The 23,536-nt window shown below is 39.5% G+C and overlaps 1 protein-coding gene across 1 annotated transcript; it reads left to right on the top strand.

Annotated features, from left to right (window-relative positions):
* Nucleotides 1–17,955: 17,955 nt before the first annotated feature.
* LOC113928518 (thymic stromal lymphopoietin) lies at nt 17,956–23,315 on the top strand. Its single transcript, XM_027604405.1, has 5 exons — nt 17,956–17,978; nt 18,516–18,687; nt 19,561–19,605; nt 20,265–20,399; nt 22,475–23,315. The coding sequence occupies exons 1-5, from the start codon at nt 17,956–17,958 to the stop codon at nt 22,589–22,591; spliced, it is 492 nt and encodes a 163-aa protein (XP_027460206.1). The 3' UTR covers nt 22,592–23,315.
* The last annotated feature ends 221 nt before the right edge of the window (nt 23,316–23,536 follow it).

The raw sequence follows: 23,536 nt of genomic DNA on the forward strand, positions 1-23,536 counted from the left end.
GTTGCCTCGTAAGACAGAGATTTTGAAGCTTTACTGGGGTCTCACAATTAACGAAAATTAAAGTAAATTTAATACTTTCAATGATAAAATGTACCCTAGGAAAAAATGGAGAAGAGTTTATTTTAACCCTATTCTTCAGCGTTGGGTTCTCCTTCAATCTTCCCTTAACTTTACTAGTAGCAAGCAATTTAACTGGTTAATAAACAGAAAAAAAGAATTAAAGGTTTGTTTTCCAACATACTCAACATATTTCAATGTTGGAAAGAATATGGAGAAAAAGGTACAATTACCCTCTGTGTAAGTTGTAAACATCTATGAAGGGCACCTTGACAATATGTATAACAATTGTGCAGGCACATACCCATCGACATAGCAGCTCCACTTCTAGATATTTATCCTGTAGATATATTACCTCAAGTAAAAATAGTTCACCCTTGCATACTGCTTACCATGTCCCCCCTAATAACTGTCAGAGCTGGGGTTTAAACGCAAGCAGTTCATCTCTAGTCTCTCCCCTTAACTACTATCTCTCTCATGCACACAGACATGTCAAAGCAGAAGACTGAAAACAACCTAAACATCCATCAATAAGGGAATGATTAAGTAAATTATGATAACATCCAAACATCCAACAGACCACTACAAAGCTATTAAAAATAATGAGGCAGTTTTATATACACTGGTGAAAAACAATCTACAGGATTTTCTACTGTTTGGCAAAAAAAAAAAAAAAGATTACAGTGGAAAACAATGCATATAGTAAGATATCATTGTATAAAAATTTTAAAATGAATTTATTTGGGGAAAAAAATTGTAAGGAAAGAGTAATATTGATAGCCCCTTAAGAGAGACACTGAGAATCTGGTGGGAAACTTTCTTTGAACATCATTTTGTGCCACTGGAATTTTGAAATAGGTATTAACAATTGCCATTTGAAACAAAAATAATTTTCACTAATGTGCAAAAACAATCTTTTCTAACTCATAAACTTCTTTTGCCTAATCCAACTAGAAGCAGAGTGGATCAATTGATACTTATTTATTACCTTCTCTTTCCTCCTATTACCTGTGAAGTAGCAGTTCACAGTTGTGTTAAACTGGGGAGGGGTGTGGGTAGGGGGCTGATTACATAAGCACATTACAGAGGCATATTTCTCATCACCTTGGCCATCTTGTTATCCTTGGTACCTGCTAGCTCATATCGAAATACTAGCTGGATCCTCTCAAAACTCTCAATTTTAGCTCCTGGGATTTCCCAAGGCCTGATACATGTTCTACCTAATTCAAAAAACTTCTTCCTGTGAGTTCTCTATCAGCATGGGTAAAGGCTTTCCCTGAAGTTAATAGGATGTGAATCAGAGTTGCGTAAATCCCCTTGGATTAGAGTAAGATTTTTATTCACATATTTATTTTAAATTTGTTTTAAATTTACTAAATTACACATTATTTTTAAACCTCACAGAAACAGAGAAAATGAAATTTTTGACAGCATTTTCAGGAACGGAACTTAGTTTTCATAAGGTGAGGATAGAACAAATAGAAGGTCAATGTGAGGGCCAAAAAAATTAAGAAGCCTCATAAGGTTGTCCAATGGATAAGACCTTACTACCTCACTTCTCCCTTTCAGTAGGGATCCCAACCTCCGAACTTTCTGAACATGTTGCAGAACTCCACTTCTCAGCCCCGCCTTTCTGGATGCATGAGAATCACTTATATTTGACAAGATACATTTCTTCCCCCTTTTTTTTTCATTTAAGGAATGTTATACTGCCTTTCCTCACCATGTGAAAGCTGCCCGTGTTTTGAGCTTCTAGACAGCCTTTTGGCTGTCTACTAGTGCTTATCAAACTGTTATGTACATTAAAGGAGATTCTGTTAAAAATGCAGTTTCTAATTCAGTAGCTTGGTGCGGGGGTGGGAGCAGGGACTGAGATTCCACATTTCTATTGGGTAGTGCCAATGCTGCTGATCCAGAGAACACACTTCAAGTAGGAAGGCCCCAGAGAGACCTTAATGCTAAAGAAGAAGCCAGAGCAAGCCGTGCCATTCTGAGGACGTGCGAATGTGTATGTGGCCATAAGGAATAGAAAAGTGGGATACATAGCCATATTATGAAAAGTTCTATGGAACAGCATATGCAGAAGCAGAACAGCACTTTTTAAAATTTTATTTATTTATTTGACAGAGAGAGACACAGCGAGAGAGGGAACACAAGCAGGGGGGAGTGGAAGAGGGAGAAGCAGGCTTCCCGCGGAGCGGGGAGCCCGATGCGGGGCTCGATCCCAGGACCCTGGGATCACGACCTGAGCTGAAGGCAGACGCTTAACGATTGAGCCACCCAGGCACCCTGGCAGAATAGTATTTTGATTAAAAGCATGAGATTGGAGTCTGACAAGCTTTATTTCCAGCTACCAGTGTCATCATTCGCATCTACATAAAAGTGCCATCACTCACAATCTTGGAAAAGGAATTTTCTCCCTCTGCCTGCCGCTACCCCTGCTTGTGGGCGCGTGGGTGGCTCAGATGGTTAAGCGTCTGCCTTCGGCTCAGGTCATGATCCCAGGGTCCTGGGATCAAGTCCCGCATCGGGCTCCCTGATCCTTGGGAGCCTGCTTCTCCCTCTGCTTCTCTCTCTCTCTCTCTGTCTCTCATGAATAAATAAGTAAAATCTTAAAAGAAAAAAAGGAAAGGAATTTAACCATGCTAAGCTTCTGTACTCTTAGTAGTTAAGGGTAACAATAATAGGTGGACCCTTATGATATTGTCATTTTTTATAAGTCAGAAATGGCCAAATGTGGATAATTTTATATGATTCAAACTAATAGCATCACTTCCTAGAGCAGTTGTGAATATTAAAAGAGATAGTATATGTGATGACCATAACACAGTTCTAAGAAACCATTGAATAAGAGCACAATACATTCTAGTATGTATTACTTTAGTGTGCACACATAAACTTTAAAGCATGAGGACGGGAAGAAATATTTTTGTTTTTTCTCCTTTATCATCTGGAGTCTTCTTGGATTTTTCCTTTCCTTTTTTTTTCCCTATGAATATAATACTGTGCTTAAGATCACTAACTCTGGAGCCTGACTTACTGAATTCCAATCCACCAGGTATTAGCTGTGTGACTTTTAGAATTTACTTTACCTTCCTGTGCCTCAGTGTTCTCACCTGTAAAATGGAGAAATAATAGTATCTACTTCATTAGTATTGTTGTGATATTAAATGAGCTAATACTTATAAAGTGATCACAGCAAAAGCATTGGATTGGGGTTTTTTTAGATTTATTTATTTATTTATTTGTTGTTTATTTTAAGAGAGAGAGCATGAGTGGGAGGGGCAGAGGGAGAGAGAATCCCAAGCAAACTCCTCACGAGTGTGGAGCCCCATGTAGGGCTTGATCTCACTACCCCCAGATCCCAACCCCAAGATCTCCACCCCAGCCAAACCCAGGATTCACTATGAAAGAAAGAGAGAGAGAGAGAGAGAGAAAGAAAGAAAGAAAGAAAGAAAGAAAGAAAGAAAGAAAGAAAGAAAGAAAGAAAGAAAAGAAAGAAAGAAAGAGTAGCAAAAGCAAAGAAGAGAAGAAAGCAGATGTGGAATTGAAAGAGTAAAAAGCAAATGATAAAGCAAAATGATTCAGCCCAATGTGAACTTTGTATAATACAAAATTAACAATGGTCAAATCAATCTTAAAGCAAAAAAATTGCAAAAAGACAAAGCACTTCAAGAAAAGAATAGCATATTTTGGATAGATCATCAATTTTAACAGAAATTTGCCATACTCCCTTCCAGCCAACACTGATTTTTTGGCAGCAGATAGCCATTGGAATCTTACAGCAGTAGGTGGAGACAGGGAATAAGATGACTATAATGAAGTGAGCATACATGGGGAGATAAGGCAGATAAGGCAAAAGGGAAGAGGTAAGTGATAAATGGATATAAGTGCAAGTGAAAGAGTGACAACCAAACCCAACAGATACTCTTCAAACACAAGACTGTCCTATCATTGTCTACACAACACTGAGGCAGTGCTTGCATGCAGGGAAAACAAACATCAGCTAACATTTGAACTGAAGTGAAGTGAAATAAAGCAAACCAAGAGAACAGAAACATGGGAACAAAACAAACATTTGAACTGAAGTGAAGTGAAATAAAGCAAAGCAAGAGAACAGAAACATGGGAACAAAACAATAATGGCTCAACCAGTCAATGTTGGAATGAAAAACAAACTGAACTAGGAGAAGAAACTTTTATAACCAAATAAAAGAAGATAATGAAGCAGCAACAAGATCAAATTTCTGATTTTAAAAAATGCCAAGCAAAGTTGCAATGACCAAGGCAACATAAAATCAATCCAGGGGCACCTGGGTGATGCAGTAGGTTAAGTGGTTGACTCCTGGATTTGGCTGGGGTGGAGATCTCGGGGTTGGGATCTGGGGGTAGTGAGATCAAGCCCTGCATGGGGCTCCTTGCTCAGTGAGGAGTTTGCTTGGGATTCTCTCTCCCTCTCCCTCTGCCCCTCCCACTCATGCTCTCTCTCTTTATTATAAACAATAAATAAATAAATAAATAAATAGATAAATAAATAAATAAATAAAACCAAACCAATGCTTCTGGAAAATTAAGATGAATAATTTAAGAAAAAATTATTCAGACAGTTTTTTAAAAAGATTTTATATATTTACTTGAGAGAGAGAGACAGAGAGCGAGAGAACGAGAGAGAGAGAGAGAGCGAGAGAGTGCACACATGAGCAGGAGGAAGGGCAGAGGGAGAGGGAGAAACAGGCTCCCCGCTGAGCAGGAAGCCCATGGCGGGGGGGGGGGGGGGGGGGGGGGGGGGGGGCTTGATTACAGGCCCCTGGGATCATGACCCGAGCCAAAGGCAGGGGTTTAACTGACTGAGCTACCCACGTGCCCCTATTCGGACCATTTTAAGTAAAAAAGTATTTCCACTTCCTTTAGTCAGGCTGCCTGGAGATGCAGAAAGATACCTGAGTTCTAGTTTTAGTTCTGCTGTTGACAATTTATAGCCAACAGTAATTTAACTTTACTTATATATATTAAAAATATTGAATTTTTTTGAAAAAAAACACTAGAAAAAATTACATTTACTCAAGGTAAAATGAGAGGTTGCATTAAGATTCAGTGAATCTGCAAAGTAAAAGAATGATTGTCTTTTTGCTTCTATCTCTTTGGTACATCTTTAGCAGGAAGTTGAATTGGAAGTTTATAATCTATATAATCAACTACAGATTATCCATTTCTGATTAATTTTCTTTCCAGATTTTGAACTGTGTGTCTCATTTTAATTACATTCTATTAGTGTTATTTACTACCTCCATTTACTTTTACAGTGGCATTTAAAACTTGCCCTATGCCGGGAACTGTGCTAGATCCAAGCAACATTTATCCTTGCAGCCAGTCTTCACAGTCATTATTACTGTGATTATTCCCATTTTTTCACACAAATTATTATTATTTCCATTTTACAAGTGAGAAATGAGGTTTCTTGAGGCCAAGGAAATTTGAGTTGACCTAAACTACACAGCTAGTAACAGGCAGACCTGGAATTAGAATGTGAAGTTGTGTGTAACTCCAAAGCATGTTCTCTTTATATGGTACTGTGTGGGTCCCCTTGTAGCCTTTAACTGAATACTGATTGGCACTGGCACATAAAGATAATACCAGATGCCAGGAAAAGAATCATGTAGAAGGGCAGTGAGAATAATCCCTTGCTCACACAAGGCTAGGAATAATATGTGACCAAAGAGGAAAAGCTCATAATTCATAGGTCATCAGGTAGACTACTCAGAAAGTTATAGCCATTGTTCTGGAGAAATATTACCCATAGACTCTGATTCCACCTAGCAAAACTTAAACGCAGGAATCAAATGAATTAAACTTTCCTTTTTTTTTTAAGATTTTATTTATTTATTTGAGAGAGAGAGAGAGAGCACATGAGGGGGGAGGGTCGGAGGGAGAAGCAGACTCCCTGCTGAGCAGGGAGCCCAATGCGGGACTTGATCCTGGGACTCCAGGATTATGACCTGGCCGAAGGCAGTCGCTTAACCAACTGAGCCACCCAGGCACCCTGAATTAAACTTTCCTATTAGCTATGTCCCACAATAAAGTACAAAATATTCAACTCCTAACAAGGTAAAATGTACAAATCTACACTATCACTCATCCAATCAAAAGTTACTAGGAGCGCAAGAAAGAAGAAAAATGCTACTCATAATGAGTAGAAGAAATCAATCAATAGAAGGACATCCAGAAATGACAGATAAAAGAATTAGTAGAGAGAACACTAAATAGTTAATAAAACTATATTCCATATATTTAATAAGATAAAGATTGAGCTTGTTAAATACAAACATGAAAGATATTTTAGAAATCCCAAATAAAATTTCTAAAAATGACAAAGGCAAATCTGAAATTAAAAATACACTGGATGACATTAACAACATATTGAACTCAGCAGGAGAAAAAAATAGTTAACTTGAGGATATAACAATAGAAACAATCCAAAATGAAACACAAATAAAATGTTGGAAAAAATGTTTAAGGAATCAGTGTGCCTCAGGACAACTTCAAGTGGCCCAATTTATATGTAATTAGTGTTCGCAAAGAGTGGGAGACAGAAAAAATATTTGAAGAAATAATGGCCATTTTCCAAATTTGATGAAAACTATAAACCCACAGATGCAAATTCCACAAACCCTAAGCATAAGAAACATGATGAAAACTACATTATGACACATCATAATCAAATAGCTTACAACCAATGATGAAGATTTTATTCTTTTTGATGCTATTATAAATCAGATTTGCTTTCTTAATTTCTCTTTCATTGTTAGTGTATGGAACTGCACCTGGTTTTTGCATATTAATTTTATATGCTGCAGCTTTGCTGAATTTATTAGTTCTAACAGGTTTTTATCTTTTTTGGTGGAGTCTTTTGGATTTTTTATATATAATATCATGTCATCTGCAAATATGACAATTTTACTTCTTCCTTTCTGATTTGGATGCCTTTTATTTCTTTTTCTTGCCTAACTAAGGTGATAGGAATTCAAGTACTAAGTTGAATATATGTGGTGAGAGTGGGCATCCTTGTCTCATTCCTGATCTCAGAGGAAAAACTTTCAGCTTTCAACACTGAATATGTTAGCTGTGGACTTCTCATATATGGCCTTTATTATGTTGAGTTACATTCCCTTTATGCCCACTTTTTTGAGCATTTTTATCATGAAAGAATATTAAATTTTGTCAAATGCTTTTTCTACATCTATTGAGATGATCATATGATTTTTACTCTTCATTTTGTTAATGTGGTGTATCACATTGATTGATTTGAGATAATGAAACAACCTTGCATCCCTGAAATAAATTCCACTTGATTATGGTGTATAATCCTTTTAATGTAACTGATGAACTCAGTTTGTTAATATTTTATTGAAGATTTTTACATCCATGTTCATCAAGGATATTGGCCTGTAATTTTCCTTTTTTGTTGTCCCTTTGTCTGCTGTTTTTATCAGGGTAACGCTGGCCTTGTAAAATGAGCTTGGAAAGTACTCCCTTCTTTTCTATTGTTAGGAAGACTTGGAGAAGGATTGGTATTATTTGTTCTTTAAATGTTTGGTAGAATTCACCAGTGAAGCCATCTGGTCTTTGTTAGAAGGTTGTTAATTACTGATTCAATCTCCTTACTAGTAATTGGTCTGTTCAGATTTTCTATTTCTTCATGACTCAGTCTTGGTAGGTTGTATGTTTCTAGGAATTTATCTATTTCTTTTAGGTTGTCCAATTTGCCAGTGTATAATTGTTCATGGTAGTCTCTTATGATCCTTTGTATTTGTGTGGAATCAATTGTAATGCCTACTGTCTCATTTAGAATTTTATTTATTTGGGTCTTCTTTTTTTTTTTTGGTCAGTCTGGCTAAAGATCTATTTTGTTTTTATTTTCTATAAACTAGCTCTTAATTTTATTGATCTTATCTATTGTCTTTTTAATATCTACTTAATCATTTCCACTTTGATCTTTGTCATATCCTTCTTCCTGCTAACTTTGCACTTAGTTTGTTCTTTTTCTCATTCCTTAATGTGCATAGTAAAATTTTTTATTTGAGATCTTTTATATTAATGTAGGCATTTATCACTATAAACTTCCCTCTTAGACTACTTTTGCTGCACCCCACAAGTTTTGGTATGTTGTGTTTCCTTTTTCATCTTTCTCAAGATTTTTTTTTCCTCAAGAGTTTTTTACTTCTCTTTTTGATTGTCTTTGACCCTCTGGTTATTCAAGAGCATGTTGCTTAATGTGCATATACTTATGAATTTTCTAGTTTACTTCTTGTAATTGATTTCTAGTTTCATGCTAGAAATTGTGGTGGAAAAGGATTCTCAACATGATTTCGATCTTCTTGATCTTCATCCTCCAACTGAAGAATGTTTTATATGTGCTTGAGGAGAATGTGTATTCTGCTGCTATTGGATGGAATGTTCTGGAAATATCTAAGTCCATCTGGTCTAATATGTCATTTAAATATAATGTTTCCTGGGGCACCTGGATGCCTCAGTTGGTTAAGCCTCCAACTCTTGATTTCAGCTCAGGTCATAACCTCAGGGTCATGAGATGGAGCCTCATTGGGCTCCACACTGGGCATGGAGCCTGCTTAAGATTCTCTCTCCCTCTCTCTCTGCCCCTCCCGGCCCTGCTCACTCAGGCTCTTGCTCTATCTCAAATAAATAAATAAATAAATAAATAAATAAATATAATGTTTCCTTATTGGTTTTCTGTTTGGATGATCTTTCCATTATTGAAAGTGGGTACTGAAGTCCCCTACTATTATTACCTTGCTATTTCTCCCTTCAACTTTGTTAATATTTGCTTTATATAATAAGGTGCTCCTACGTTGGGTGCATAAATATTTATAACTGTTGTATCCTTTTGATGAATTGACCTCTTTATCATTTTATAATGACATTATTTATCTTTATTAGTCTTTGTCTTTTTTATTTTACAGTCTTTGTCTAAGTAAAGCTCCTCCAGCTTTCTTTTGGAGATTTAAGGTACAGCATAGTTATTATAGTTAATAAAATTTTATTATATAGTTGAAAGTTACTAAGATTAAATCTTAAATCTTCTCATCACAAAAAGTAAATGGTAATTATTTGAAGTGATTCAGGTGTTAGCTAACACTATGATGTAATCAGTTTGCAATACACTAGGGTATCAAATCAACACTTTGTACACCTTAAACTTATACAGTGTTACATGTCAATTATTGTGTGTGTGTATACATATAGATAAACCTAGGGGGAAAAAAGAAGAACCAGTGAGGAAGAGAAAATCTTAAAAGCAGCCAGATGAAAAAGACATCTTATGTTCATCCTTATATCAGAAGGATGACAGTGGATTTCTTTTTGGAGATAATGCAAACCATTAGACATTAGAGGAAATCTTCAAAATAATGAAAGGGAAAACTTTTTATTTTCAGCAAAATACCTTAGCAAATTGAAGGCAAAAAAAGCAGAGATTCAGACATACAAAGCCTGAAATAGTTCATTACCTGCATATCTGAACTACAAAAAAATGCTAAAGCAAGTCCCTTACTAAAGAGAGAAATATGAATATACAACATAAAGAAGGACACAGGAAATAATAACTACATGGGTAAATATATAAGGTAAATCTTTCTTATTTTAAAAACTCTTTGAAAGATAATTGCTTTTTAAACATACGATTAATGTGCAATTTTAGAAATATGTAGAAATAAAAATATGAGCAACTGGATAGAAGTCAAGAGGGGGGAAATAGAAATATACTTTAATAACACTACTATACTACACATAAAATGATATATTACTTGAACCTCCCTGTAATAATCTAAAGATATGTACTATAAATTCTAAAGCAGCCACACACACAAAAGAACTAAGGCCAATAAGCAAATAAGGCAATAAAATGGAATAAAAAATATTGAATTAATTCAAAAGAAGGCAGAGAAAAAGAAAAAGAAAACAAAGAAAATTTTTAAATAATAGTATAATTATATTCATATATATATATATATATATACATATAATTTTCACTACAGGAATTTTTTTCCAGCAACTTGTCAGATAGATATGTATGCTATGTAATGAATGGTTGTATCCCCCAAAATTCAAATGTTGAAGCCCTAATCCTCGACGTGAAGGTATGTGGAGACGGAGCATGTGGGAGATAAGCAGGTCATGAGTGTGGAACTCTCACGATAGTATTAGTGGCCTAATCCTAATTAGTGTCCTAATAAGTGTCCTAAGAAGAGACACCAGAGGGATGATCTCTCTCTCCATCACATGAGAATAGAGTTGTGTGTAAGCCAGGAAAAGAGCTCTAACCAAAAACCGAAGCAACCAGCATCTGAGTCATTGACTCCCCAGCCTTTAGAACTGTGAGAAATAAATGTTAACAACCGTTTAAGTCATCTGGTTTATGGTATTCTGTTGTAGCAGCGCAAGCAGAGGAAAACACACTTAGCCTCACTCTGCAACTGAAAAATAATGACTCATGAAGATTGTTACTCCAAGCCCTTTGCAAAAGGAGATAAAAATGTCCATGGCTGTTCATTACGTAATTGCTCCGGAACACTGTTTCTCAGGTGCATGTGATGCTGCACACTCCCACTGAGACACCTAGTGGTGGGCAGTTTATCTGAAGATGAAAGGAGACCTGTACTCTCAGTGTTTTACATTTTAACTCATAAAATGCACAGTTGGGCCTCTCCCCAAAGGCCTTTTGATATATTAACTTCTATTTACATCACCCCAGTGAGGCATAAAGAGAAAACAGAGGGGCGTCTGGGTGGCTCAGATGGTTAAGCGTCTGCCTTTGGCTCAGGTCATGATCTCAGGGTCCTGGGATCAGGCCCCACAGGGGCTTCCTGCTCAGTGGGGAGTCTGCTTCTCCCTCTCCCTCCGCCCCTCCCCTTACCTCCCTCTCACTTCCCCCTACCACCAACCTCCCCCCTACCTCATGCTCTCTCCCTCTCTCTCTCTCTCATGAATAAATAAAATCTTAAAAAAAAGAGAGAGAGAGAGAAAATAGAATGTGTGAGCAGACAGGACCATATGCCCTCATCTCCTGGTTCCTGTACTAGTTGACTACTAATTAACCCACTACATTTAAATTTTAATTATTAATAATTAAATAGTATTTTAATAATAATTTTAATTAACTCTTGTGTTTTTTAAAAAATCATTTATTTACAAAATAAAATGCCACAAGCCATTATCTGAATCTTTGAACTTACTTTTGTGCAACTAATAAATAGTTGCTTAATAAACATTAACTAGAGCTGAATTACAATCAGATATAATGAGGCCACGTTCTAGGCCCTAAACAGAATGCGGATATAAGCACCATATCTGAGGGGTGCCTGGGCGGCTCAGTCGTTAAGCGTCTGCCTTCGGCTCAGGTCATGATCTCAGGGTTCTGGGATCAAGCCCCACATCAGGCTCCCTGTTCAGAGGGAAGCCTGCTTCTCCCTCTCCCACTCCCCCTGCTTGTGTTCCCTCTCACTGTGTCTCTTTCTGTCAAATAAATAAAATCTAAAAAAAAAAAGCACCATATCTGAATTCAAATGCATAAGTCTGAAATTATCAAAATTATTAAAAAACTATTGTCCTCTAGAAGAAATCCCTCAAAAAATTAAATCACCAATAGAAAGCCTCTGACTTTGCAAAAATTCAAGCATATATGGGAAAAGTAATTCAGCTCATTGTATCAGAGAAGTTTGGGGGTTTAGAGGGAATGCAAGTATCTTCATTTAATTAAATTACAATGAAGTTATACATTGGCACACTCTTCTAATAGGAATAGCACTGACATTGTAATTCTATAAATCTTTTCTTACAAACAGGTGAGAGAAGCCTATATTCTCTGAGATACAGAGTTATTGAGGTTCATTCCTGGCTTTGTACAATAAGGAAGTATGAAGTACTTACTGTAGATCTGTTTTTAAATTCCATCTCTTCTTTTCGAATGCATTTTTGAAATGAGGTCTGTAAACTTTTTCTGTAAATGGCCAGATACCAAATATTTTAAGCTTTGCAGGCCAGATGGTTTCTGTCTCAACTACACAACTCTGTCTTCGCAGCGCAAGGGGCCAGAGAATGCTGTGAAAAAAATGGGCATGTCTGTATTCCAATAAGTTTTATTTACAAAAACAGGCAGGTGAACATGATTCAGCCTACAGGCTGGAGTTTGCTGACCTCCTGCTCTAAATTCCCAACATCTGTTCTAGGTGATAGTCCCACCTGAGGACAGGCCCCAGGTCAAACTCTTAGATCCCATATTTCTTTGCTGTCCACTTATACTCCTCAACCGTCCAGGGTCTGCTCCTTCTTTCTATTTCTTCCCCTCTCCACCCCCACCCTGAATCTGGAGTTCTCAGGCAGCCCTTTCTCAGAAACTTTGACTGGCTCTATGGGAAGAAAATAGGCCTTAGAAAACTACCATAAAATGGTTATTAAAGACTTATTACGTTTTGGAGAGGAAATACTTAGGGCGATTGTTTAACCCAGATACATTATTGATAAGAGTGGGATTCATGCTAGGGGAAATACTTGGAGGCCCTCAGACATGCCAGACGAGAATCAAGCTAGTGGCCACCACTTGACTCACATAATGGTAACTTTTCTTGAAAGCATTTTATATGTAAACAATGAGGGCTCAACCAAGAAGCAAGTTACACAACAGAGTCAAGTAGGTGTGCGCGTATGTAGTTTTTCTTACAAATCTCGGCTGACGATATTACTAGGAAGAGATGTCATTTGAAAAAAAAAGGAAAATTGCAGAATTTCTTATAACTCATCTTCCACACTTAAACTAAGAGTAGGGACACTTTTTTTCTAAAAATTAAGAATTTAATTATACAAGAACCACATTTCCTGTGTAAAAGTTATAGAACTAGTATGATGCCACAAGGCAGACACAAAAGGCGATGAAGCTGATGACTTCAAGTGATAACATGCTGGTGACCCCTGTAGGCAACTGTATCAGTCAGGGGGCCCATGGGAAACCAATGGCACACTCAAACTGGGTAACTGTAGAAGAATTTAACAAAAGAACTATTTACAAAGGGTATAAGTAGGGAAATCAATAAGAATCATATAATTTATTCTTTAAATTGTGCCACTTTTAAGGATAAAAAGAAGCTTTATTAATAAATTATGCCAGGACAATGGGTATAGAACTGGGTCTGGCCCAGCCAAATTGTAACACTCAGAATAGAGCTGTACCCTTAGGCTAGCAAGAATAAGGGGCCATTATCACCCTAAAACCTAAAAACATGAAGAAAGGGAATGGTTACCAAAACCTGAAAGGTAGCAAGATGAAAAAATCAACCAACAGGAGCTAGGGCCCTCAGGAGAGGAAAGCATCCAGTCTGGGAGGAGCCAACCTGGAGGGAGTGGGTGAATTAAAATCCCAACTTCACTGTTCTCCTACTCCCTGATTGCTTACCAAAATCTCCCATTGGTTGAACCCGACCAGAAGCTGGAGGTCAAGGGAGCCTATTGCTGCAGTTCTTATGGGCCAGCTTCCCTAGAGTATAAAGCAGGGCAGGGAAAGGGTGGACAGTGTATCTGGAGGTATTTGGTATAGTAAATATCTTTGCAAAGGTATTAAAATTGGAGCTATCCTTCAGCTCTGACCTCTTCTCCAACTCTTTTGAAGCATTCTCAGAAAGCTCAACGGCTACCTTTTTCCTGAACAATCTTCTCCCTGTTCATTGCTTATTAGATTGTAGAAGAATAAAGTAAGCAAGATCTTTTACCTCCAATTGGCTGAGGGTAAGACTGTTTCTTTACACAGGAATGAGTGCAGGCCCTAGGTTTTCATGCATCTATTTGGCCTCTTTCACTCCCTAATTCAAAAATATCTGGGAACATTTCTCAGCCATAGGCTGATTATGTAGGTATCATCAGCCTTGGAATAAAATAAAATAAAAGAGATATTTTTCTTGTATTTGTCATAAGAGACTCCCTCACTCCACTTTCTGGTCTAGAAATGTCCCCAAAGGATCTTAGAGGAAGAATGGAGTTTGGTAAAACCAATCAATGGTTCAAACCAACAACAAGGCTGCTTGAGTACAAATGCATAATGCAAAATTAGTGGGCAAAATGGACATGTACCACAGTCATCACAAACCATCACTCACCACTTCACATTACATGAACACTACACCTGACTATGACCAATGAGGGAGAATATAAAGAAGGAATGTTCACTTCTGCAAAGTGTGGCCCATCCTTTCTTCATAAGTGAGAACCAAAAGGTGGAGTGTTTATATCTTTACTTCCAGGCCCAACTACTGCGGAAAGTGCATTTTCACACTTCCTAAAATATTACCAAGCAAAGGTGTGTGTCATCCACTTTTCTTACTCCATAGTAGAAAATCTATCCCCTTTCATCAGTAACACATGTGACAACCTTTCCATTTTTTAAGTCCAATGACAGTATGCTTTAATAAAGTAAAAATTTTTAATTGAAAAAATAGCACCTCTTTTTCCTGACAACTTGGATCTATGTCTTCAAACACAGACTGAATTTTGCATGAGGACTGGGCTACCTTAAATATTCACGTAGTTAAAAGAAGAAGAGAAAGTAAATTTAAAAGGAGTCAGGGAAAGAATAAGAGTAAGAGAATGAAAAAGAAAGAGAACTATTATTAAAAACAATGACAGAAATACTAAGAAAAGAAAAGAATGGCAGATCTTTCTAGTGAAGGTAAGAGACAAGAGCTGTACTATGGGTCATTTTCTGGCCCAGTTCATGGGTGAGAGTATTCCCTAAGCTCTCTGAGTAATCAGAGTGCTGCAAATGATCTCGCTTCTGTTTCTTCTTCTTCTTAGGTCAAGACACAATTCTTGACCTAACCTAGTATTTCCCTAACTACACATATAGATACTGCTCACACCTTCAGCATTTGAACAAAGGGAAAGAGAAAACAAAACAAAACAAAACAAAAAAACCAGAAACTTATTCAGCCCACCAGGAATTTTCAGCGATTCCCTAATCTGAGTGGTAGCCCCAGGCAAGCTGTAAATGGATTCTAGCAGGAAGGCAGCAAAAAGCTAGGAAAAAAAGAACCTTTTAGAGAGATTCCTTCATATTAAATAATTTGCTTCCTAACGATGATCTTCAAAGAAGGTTAATGTATTTTAATCTATTGAGGGTTTACTGAGCATCTATTACATGCAGCACATAAGACCGAACTGTGGTGGTTATGATGATGATCACAGGCATACGGCAAATTGGCTTCCCCTAACAAACAGGTAGAACCCTTCCCGTTCTCGCCTTTGCAATGTTTGCTTGAAAAATCAGAACCACTTTTGAGCTTAATTCCCCCGTTTTCTTTTGAAGTTAAAGTATAGCCAACGCCCAATGTTGCATTAGTTTCAGGTGTACGACATAGCGACCTGACAATCTGTTCCTTATGCTCTGCTCACAAGTGTAGCTACCATCTGTCACTACACAATGCTAATTCAATACCATTGACTATATTCCCTGTGCTGTACGTTTTATCCTCGTGATGTATATATCCATAACCGGGCGCCTGTATCTCCACTCCCCTTCACCCTTAGTTCTCTAGTTCTTAATAATGTTATTTTATGGCTTCTTGTACCTGATCCACACTTCCTTTAATTCCTTGGTTTCTTTCTTTTGCCTTATCTTGACGGTTTCTTATCTTCTGGTACCAGTACATTTATTGCAAGTCATTTCAAATGTTTTTGGAAAAAGTAAATTGATGTTGAACAAATCAATATTACAAAACATTTCTTGCTTCTAAAGACCTCACAGTCTAATAAAAAGATAAAGTCGAAAAATATTATTGAAATATTACATCATGAATGGAGATCATAAAAGAGAAGCCCAAAATAAATATGTCTTAAAGAGGAGTGACACCACATCCAGGTAGGAGACCACTTTTGGATATGTCCAGTGAAATGAGCGTTGAATGACAGGAGAATATCAACACCTGAGGGTGTGAGGCTGGGAAGAGGAAATAAGCTTTCTTCTTACGAAGAAAAAAATATGCACATTTAGAGCATATTAAAGTCAGATACTCTTTGACAGAAGCCTAAGAGAATGAAGGAGATAAGGCTGGAAAGACAGCTGGGAGCCAAGCGTTTATATATGTCAAGGCAACTGAGAGTCTATCAAACAGAAAAATGATATTATCAAAGTGATCTCAGAGGTCACATAGTTACAGATAAGGATATTAGGGGTCCTGGAGATAAGTGTTTAGCAGTACGTTTAACAGGCAAAGAGATGACTTCCTGGATGCCTGAGGAGGAGGCACCTTGTCTGCATAATCTCTACAAAGACCCACATAGATGCAAAGTTTTAAAAGAAGAAGCAAAGGAAGGGAGGCAATTCATTCACACCCTAGAAAAATGCAAGTTGAACTTCACGGAAGTCTGCTTTCTTCTGTCCCTATTCCCATCAGCATATTCCAACCTAGTGAAGAAATCTGTCTCTAGCTCCTGCTTGCTGACCAGAAACACCTCTGATGTCACAACAGATGAATCAAGATTTGGCATCCTCCCACAACATCCTGAAAAGTTGGTGATGGGGGAGAGGGACAGCGATATTTCTTTCCCAAACGATGCTGCCATGACAAAAACAAAAACAAAAAAACCTAAACTTGGAGGATTCTAGAAAAGCCCATTTGGAAGTCATCGGTGAATCAGCGCCTTTCCATGACTCGGGTTAGCGCCGCAGTCTTTACCCCCAGGCCTTAACTAGCGAACTGTGTCCAGCTGTACTGGTACAGCTGTTGAACGCCTTCTGTGAAAAAAGTTCACTTCTGGCCCGAGTCCCCACCCCACCCCCACCCCTGAGTGTGTGCTTTTCCCGCTTCCTTCGCCACCCCCTGCAGTTGTTCCCAGGCACCGCGTGGCCTGTGACCTTTCTAGCACTCACGTGGGGCTCCCTGCCTCAGCGGCTTCGGTGATGATTCCTAGGAACTTCCCAAGGACCAGGGCTCTGCAGGCTCTGACACGCAAGGGGTGGGGGTGAGGGGAGGAAGAGGGGAGCTGGTTGTCTGGAGAGCCCCGAGCGGCGCGGGCCAAGCTCGGGCGGAGCGGGGTTTATCCCCCAGAAGCCCAGTCAGTGTCGGCCTTCCGGCCCTTCAACCCCCTGTTGGCGTTGCCACAGCCCAGAAGGCGGCTAGACACCCTCTCCGGCTCTCTCCCTGACTCACTTCGCTGCGCTTCAACGCCCTTTTCTGGATGAACAAGGGTTTGCAAGTACAAATCCGCGCCCGCCATCTCGTTGTTTCTCTCCTGTCCCTACAACCCGCGCGGGTGCTCAGGCCCAAGGCGACCGAAGTAGTCTAGGCTGCGCAGCGGCGGTCTCAGAGCCTGGGATGCACCGGCGCACGAATCCTGCGCGCCTCCGGAAGAGCCGCGCGCTGGACAGCACCCTCTCTGGGCGCGCACGGCTGCGCACCACGCGGCGCAGTGGGGCCTCGCTTCTTGTCTGGCTTTTAGAGTGGGGCTGTGAAGGGTGATGGGCGTTGGGCTTTGTGGTTTTAAGGGTTTCTTGACACCTATAGAACACCTATAGAACATGCTAGAGAAACCGCAGCCCCTGAGGTGACCCCAATCACCCAAGAGTAGGCGCTTCTTTCCTGAAATTGGTAAGGGTGCTTTGGGAAAGTGAGTGTTTTGTGGGCAAGCCCCATTAGATCTTTTCCCATTCATTTCAACTTTGTATCAGCCCGGTGCCTAAGGTTCTGGGCACTATTGCATTTTAATGCCTTCACGCAGAAGTGCAGCCCAAGCCTGGGGCTGTACCCCCTTTCCAAAGCATCCCATTAAGTAAGCACGTGTGTTTTCTCAGTTGCCACAGAGGGAAAGAACTAGTTGAAAGTGGCCAAAAGAAATACTCAGGATGTACAGCATGCATGAGCATCGGTAAATAGTCCTTAGAGTGGCTGCCGTTTTGGGGTGTTTTTTCCAACAAGAAAGGGGCTTAGCCATGGAAGTGGCCCTGTGGGAGAAAGATATAGGTATGTGTTTCTTAAAGCACTTTCAGGTACATATCAAGGGTTTAGGGCAAAGATAAAAGGAGGAAGGTGAGGGAAATTCCTGATGATTTTACCAATGTGAAAATTCCATAGATTCGGCTAGTTCTAGTTTTCCTTTCATATGATCAATTCAGAATTCTATAAAGGAAGAGAATGACATCAAGGAAAATCATTGGCCTAGAAGAAAAGAGCCCGTAGGCGTTTAGGTGTTATATATGTGGAGCCAGAAAGCTCTGGAGCATCAGGGACACTCCAACTTAAGGCAACAGCATGGGTGAATATGGGCTTCATGTGCACTGGGAATGAGAGGCAAAGAGTGGTGTCTGGGCACAATGCCCCTGACGCAGGCCTTGCAGATCTAGAGACAATTCAGTGTGGATGGAAAGAGTTTAGTGAGAACCTGGGGTGGAATTGGGCTTCCAAGTACATTGCCTGATGCCTTATTATTTGTTCTGTCAGTTTTTTTCAGGAAGATCTTCATCTTGCAACTGGTAGGGCTGGTGCTAACCTACAATTTCACTGACTGTGACTTTGAGAAGATTAGAAAGAAGTATCAGGAAGTCATTTATCAAGCCCTGGAGAAATATATGAATGGGGTAAGTGAAGAAACACTTAAAAAACAAATGTGTTTTCATCAAAAGAATAGGCATACCCACATAAAAACTACAATTTAATTTTTAAGGAAAGAAAAATAATTTGGAAAAAATCATGGCCCAGCATTTTGTCAAAAATTTTTACAAGTGATATTTAAATATATTGGCTTCTCAAACAACTACCTAGAAATAGGCACACATTAAGTGTGCAGATACTGGTGAGGAGCAGATATTGATAGATAACACATATCCATCAAGGTGTCTATTCTCTACCAAAGTGCTGCTAGAAAGTGCAGTAGAAAGACTGTGGGAAAGGGCTTGAGAAAGAAAAGAGAGTAAAAAAGAGGGAATTCTTGTGAGCTAAGTCCTAACTAGAGATAATAGCCCTGGGAAAGGTGCACTTCAGTTCTTTCTAGTGTTCCAGAAGCCTTAGAATGCCATTATGGGATAAGGTGCACTTCAGAGTTTTAATATATAGTAGTAATCATTTTCCTGATTATTCTAATTTCTGGATAGAGCACGCATGTGTGAAATGCATGAATGGCCACAAGGCAGATTGTGGGCATTTGAAAGATGGTATTATTACTCACTTGTGTAGTCCAGTGTACAAGTGTGCCCAGTTTGGTGGTGGTGGGAGGGTCTCTCTCTAGGACCAGGATCCTTTGATACCCAGTTTCAAACACTAGCAGGCACTATCTGAACTCAAAAGTGTTTCACTACCTTGTCAATGACGGGAACAGATGCATAGGAAACAAGTGCCTAAGTGGAAACTGCTTTCAGAGCATCCTTAAAACCTGGGAGCAGGCGGCTGCCTGGTTTTCTCCTGTGAACTAAATTTTTACCCTTCTTGTCATATATTTTTTTTCTTTCTTCCAGATCAAAAGCACCGAATTCAACAACCCCATCTACTGTGAAGACCCGGTGAGTGTGTGGTCAGTACTGCTGGCTTTCTCCAGAGAGACACCAGGCGTTCCTGGGAGAGGGTATCCCGCTGTGCGTAGAAACGCAGGCTGTGGCTGGGCTCCCGGGCGACGCAGACTACGTAGGGACGCCGGGCTGCGGGAAACCTCTGGGCCGGTGGCCAGGTTGGGATACTACTATTGTTCCAATTTAGGGCAAGGAAGTCTCTCCCTGGAGCGAGCGGGACTCTGGGAGAGTCCTCCCTCCCCCGCTCCCCGCCCCGGGGAGTAAAGGCAAATCAGGAACCGGGACCAGGCTACGACGTCAGAGGAACCTCTCCCGGGGTGCAGAGCCTCGGCTTTGGGCGCTGCCTCTTGGCAGTCGCCTGGGCCCTGAGACTGGGGCCGAGCGAGAACCGGCGCGCGTCCTTTCTCCTCCAGCGCCGCTGCCACTCTCAAAACGCCCTCCTTCCACCTCCTTCCGTGGGTTCTTTCTCCTTCTCCTCAACCGAGACTTCTTCCTCCCGCTCCAAGCGAGGGGTGGCTCCCGCTCCCCGTCCCGCACCTCCCCCGCCAAATCTTTCTTACCGTGTTTTTTTTTAACTGGTTTTTTTTTGTTTGTTTGTTTTTCCTGGCGTTTTTCTCTTTTTCTCTCTCGTAAACCTTGCCTCCCGTGAGCAGCCAGATTGCCTCACTAAAATCGAACGCATTACCTTCTATCCCACCCACGGCTGCACGTCTCTCGCCAAGGAAATCTTCGCAATAGGAACTAATGCTGCGCTCACTCTCCAGTGCCCAGGCTACTCCGGAATGCAGGTAAGCCAATACATTGGACTCTCGCTTTCTAAAGCCTTGGAATTAAGCTTAAAGTGGGACTTTGTTGCAGAAGTCTTTATGATTTTTATTCAGGACCTATCTTTCCAAGAGGAAATGAGCCAGGTAAAAGCTGTAGATTCAGCCCCACGTTCACGCAGGGACTCCAAACCCATCTATTTCTAGGGTTCTGATTGTTTTGGCAGAATCGTAGTTCTGAACCTTAGGCAGTGTTTCAAAGTATGATCAATGAGTCTCCTTCGTCCTGGCTGCCCGAGCATGGGAGGGTGATTATCCAAAATGGTAATTCCCAAGGACCCAACCTAGACCTTCAAAATCACAGTCCCCATGCATGGGCTTCTAATGAGATTCTTACCCATTCCAAACTTCGAGCAGCATTGCTTGGGCTTATCACTTAATAATGTGTGCTTCTTTCTTAAATGTTAAGTTATACATTAAATCTCTACCCACGTTTGCTTAATTGCTTGTATGGCTGTCTCTTTACATATGGATATTTGTATATGCAGTCACATGCATTTGAATGGATATGTAACTCTAAATAGAAACAGTAGTGCAGAGTGAGGAGCAGGAAATCTGGAGATGGCCTTGCCTGACTTTGAATCCTAGCCCCAAAACTTCTAAATTGACAAAACTTCTAGGCTCTGTGTGCTCAGTTTCATATGCAAAATGAGGCTCATATTAGCAAGTCCCATATAGAGTGTTTATGAGGATTAAATGAGTCAATAGATGTTAAAGTACTTAGAGTAATGCCTGGCACATAACAAGTCTTCAATATTTATTTCAACAGGCAAGTAAAATAGGGCATTTATCTCCCTGATGACAAATTTTAAAAAGACAAAAGAGAGACAAGTGTGGTTATGTATGACTACTGCCAGCCTTTTAACTGGTGACCTTTCTCAGTCTGCACACTAAGTGTGTGGCCAAGGCTGTCACTATTTGCCAAGGCTGGCAAATCTACAGATGGCCATAGTGACATTCATCCATATAAAGAGCATCGAAGACAGTCTAGATCAAATTCTGGACAGCTTGTGAAAAAGGGAAAGTCTGAGTAATTTATTTCAGTCCCCTCCCAAGCCCAAAGGGAGAGCCTAAGACCGATAATATTTATGATTCAGCAGATTTTAGATTATAAGATTTTTTGCTTAGTAACCTGATGAATTTGCTTGATCTGACTACTGTGTGTCTAGAAGGCCCAGTCTGTCACTACCCAAGAGTAATTCAGGTAAAAGAATACATGGGAAGATTATCACGTCTTTTTTTTTTTCTTAAGTTTAAACTCCTCTTTAGTGTGTGGCACACATAGGTGGTAGGTGGTGGGAGGGGCAGAAAGGAGGAGCACTTTGGGTCCAAATAGTAGGTCTACTGGATTATATCCATAAAGAGGCATACACCGTCTTCTTGAGGAACCTAAGGTCTTGTCAGATCATGAAACCATTAACTGAGTCATTTATTTAGTCATTCAATAAATATTCAATGTTTCCTACATAAAAGACATTGTGCTCAGAACTACAGGGAATACCCATGATACAATAATAAAAACAGCATGTGAGAGGGTGCCTGGGTGGCTCAGTTGGTTAAGCGACTGCCTTCGGCTCAGGTCATGATCCTGGAGTCCTAGGATCGAGTCCCACATCAGGCTCCCTGCTCAGCAGGGAGTCTGCTTCTCCCTCCGATCCTCTTCCCTCTCGTGTTCTCTATCTCTCATTCTCTCTCTCTCAAATAAATAAATAAAATCTTAAAAAAAAAATAAAAAAATAAAAACAGCATGTGAGAGCCAAGTTAAATGAAACACACTCTGAAGCACAAGAAGAGTTTCCAAAAGAAATGTCTGAGCAGTTAGCAGAGGCCTTGTAATGGAGGTGGCGCTTGGCCTTGAACCCAGAGTGGGTGGGTGGAGAGATGGAAGGGCATTCCTCTGGAGAAAGCATACAGGAGCAGCCAGTGAGTAGGTGTTTTGGGGACACACTTGAGAAATGGATTTGCATAAAGAAAACCCTGCCATTCAATGGTTGTTAAAGATGCTGACAGTCTTGACGATTGATTCTCCTGTTCCACAGATAAATAATACCCAGGCAAAGAAGAAAAGAAAGAAAAGAGAAGTTACAACAAATAAATGCCGGAAACAAGTTGCATACTTAATAGAACTGTGGCGTCGTTTCAGTCGCATTTCATAGAAACAAAATACACCTTCCTTAAGGCTGTATTTCATAGCAACCAAATAAATCATCTTTATTAGGTAGATGTAATGTTAACTCTAACTGTGACATGTAAAAGACTGCCGATAGTTATTTTTTAATTATGTTAGGGTTTCTTAACTTATTTTTGTAAACTTCTATTGTTTGATATGGACTTATAAGGCAGGGGAAATACTATCCCTCAAATGGAGAGGGATGTAGTGGTGATGCCTGAGCCACTCACTGGCCCAGGTAATTTTCGGCTGCACCTACATAAGCCTTACTTCAGGTGAAGAATCTAAACACGACGTAGAAGGGGAAAGGAGAAGGTTAAGGCAGGAAAAGCTTGAACCCAATAACATATAAACATCTGTTTAAAAGGCAAGCATTTCTTCTACATGTGCTGATACTTCTTATGTTCTCATACCAAAAACATACAAAAGAAGAAAATAAAAGCAAAAGGGGGTGCACAGAAAGTTGTACATCTAATGAAGCAGTTTGAAAGAATTTCCAAGCAAAATATTGTGGAAGTATTGTAAATCAAGTTTTAAGAATTATCTGACAAGAGTGATATATATGCAAGTAGATTCTGAAGAGGTGCCTTTGTTAAAGCTAAAATATATGTATCTTTAAATTTATGGAATATATTTTTAATTTATTTGTAAGCACTTTTAAAAATGTACATATTGCTTTGTAATTGACACTATTTCTTAATAAAACAATTCTCAAATTAGCTTCTTATGACTGGTCTTTTTGATGTAGTAGTTTCACACACAACTTTCTGAGGGGCATCACCTTTCTTCAGCTCTTCTTTTGAGGTCTAGCCTTAATTTTTATTTCTTTTAATTAAAAATGTTTTTTACTGAGGTATTATATTAGTTTCAGGTGTACAACGTAGTGATTCAGTATTTGTATATATTGGAAAATGATTGTCACACCCAGTAA

This window comes from Zalophus californianus, chromosome 5 (genome assembly GCF_009762305.2).
Source record: "Zalophus californianus isolate mZalCal1 chromosome 5, mZalCal1.pri.v2, whole genome shotgun sequence".
Classification (NCBI taxonomy): domain Eukaryota; kingdom Metazoa; phylum Chordata; class Mammalia; order Carnivora; family Otariidae; genus Zalophus; species Zalophus californianus.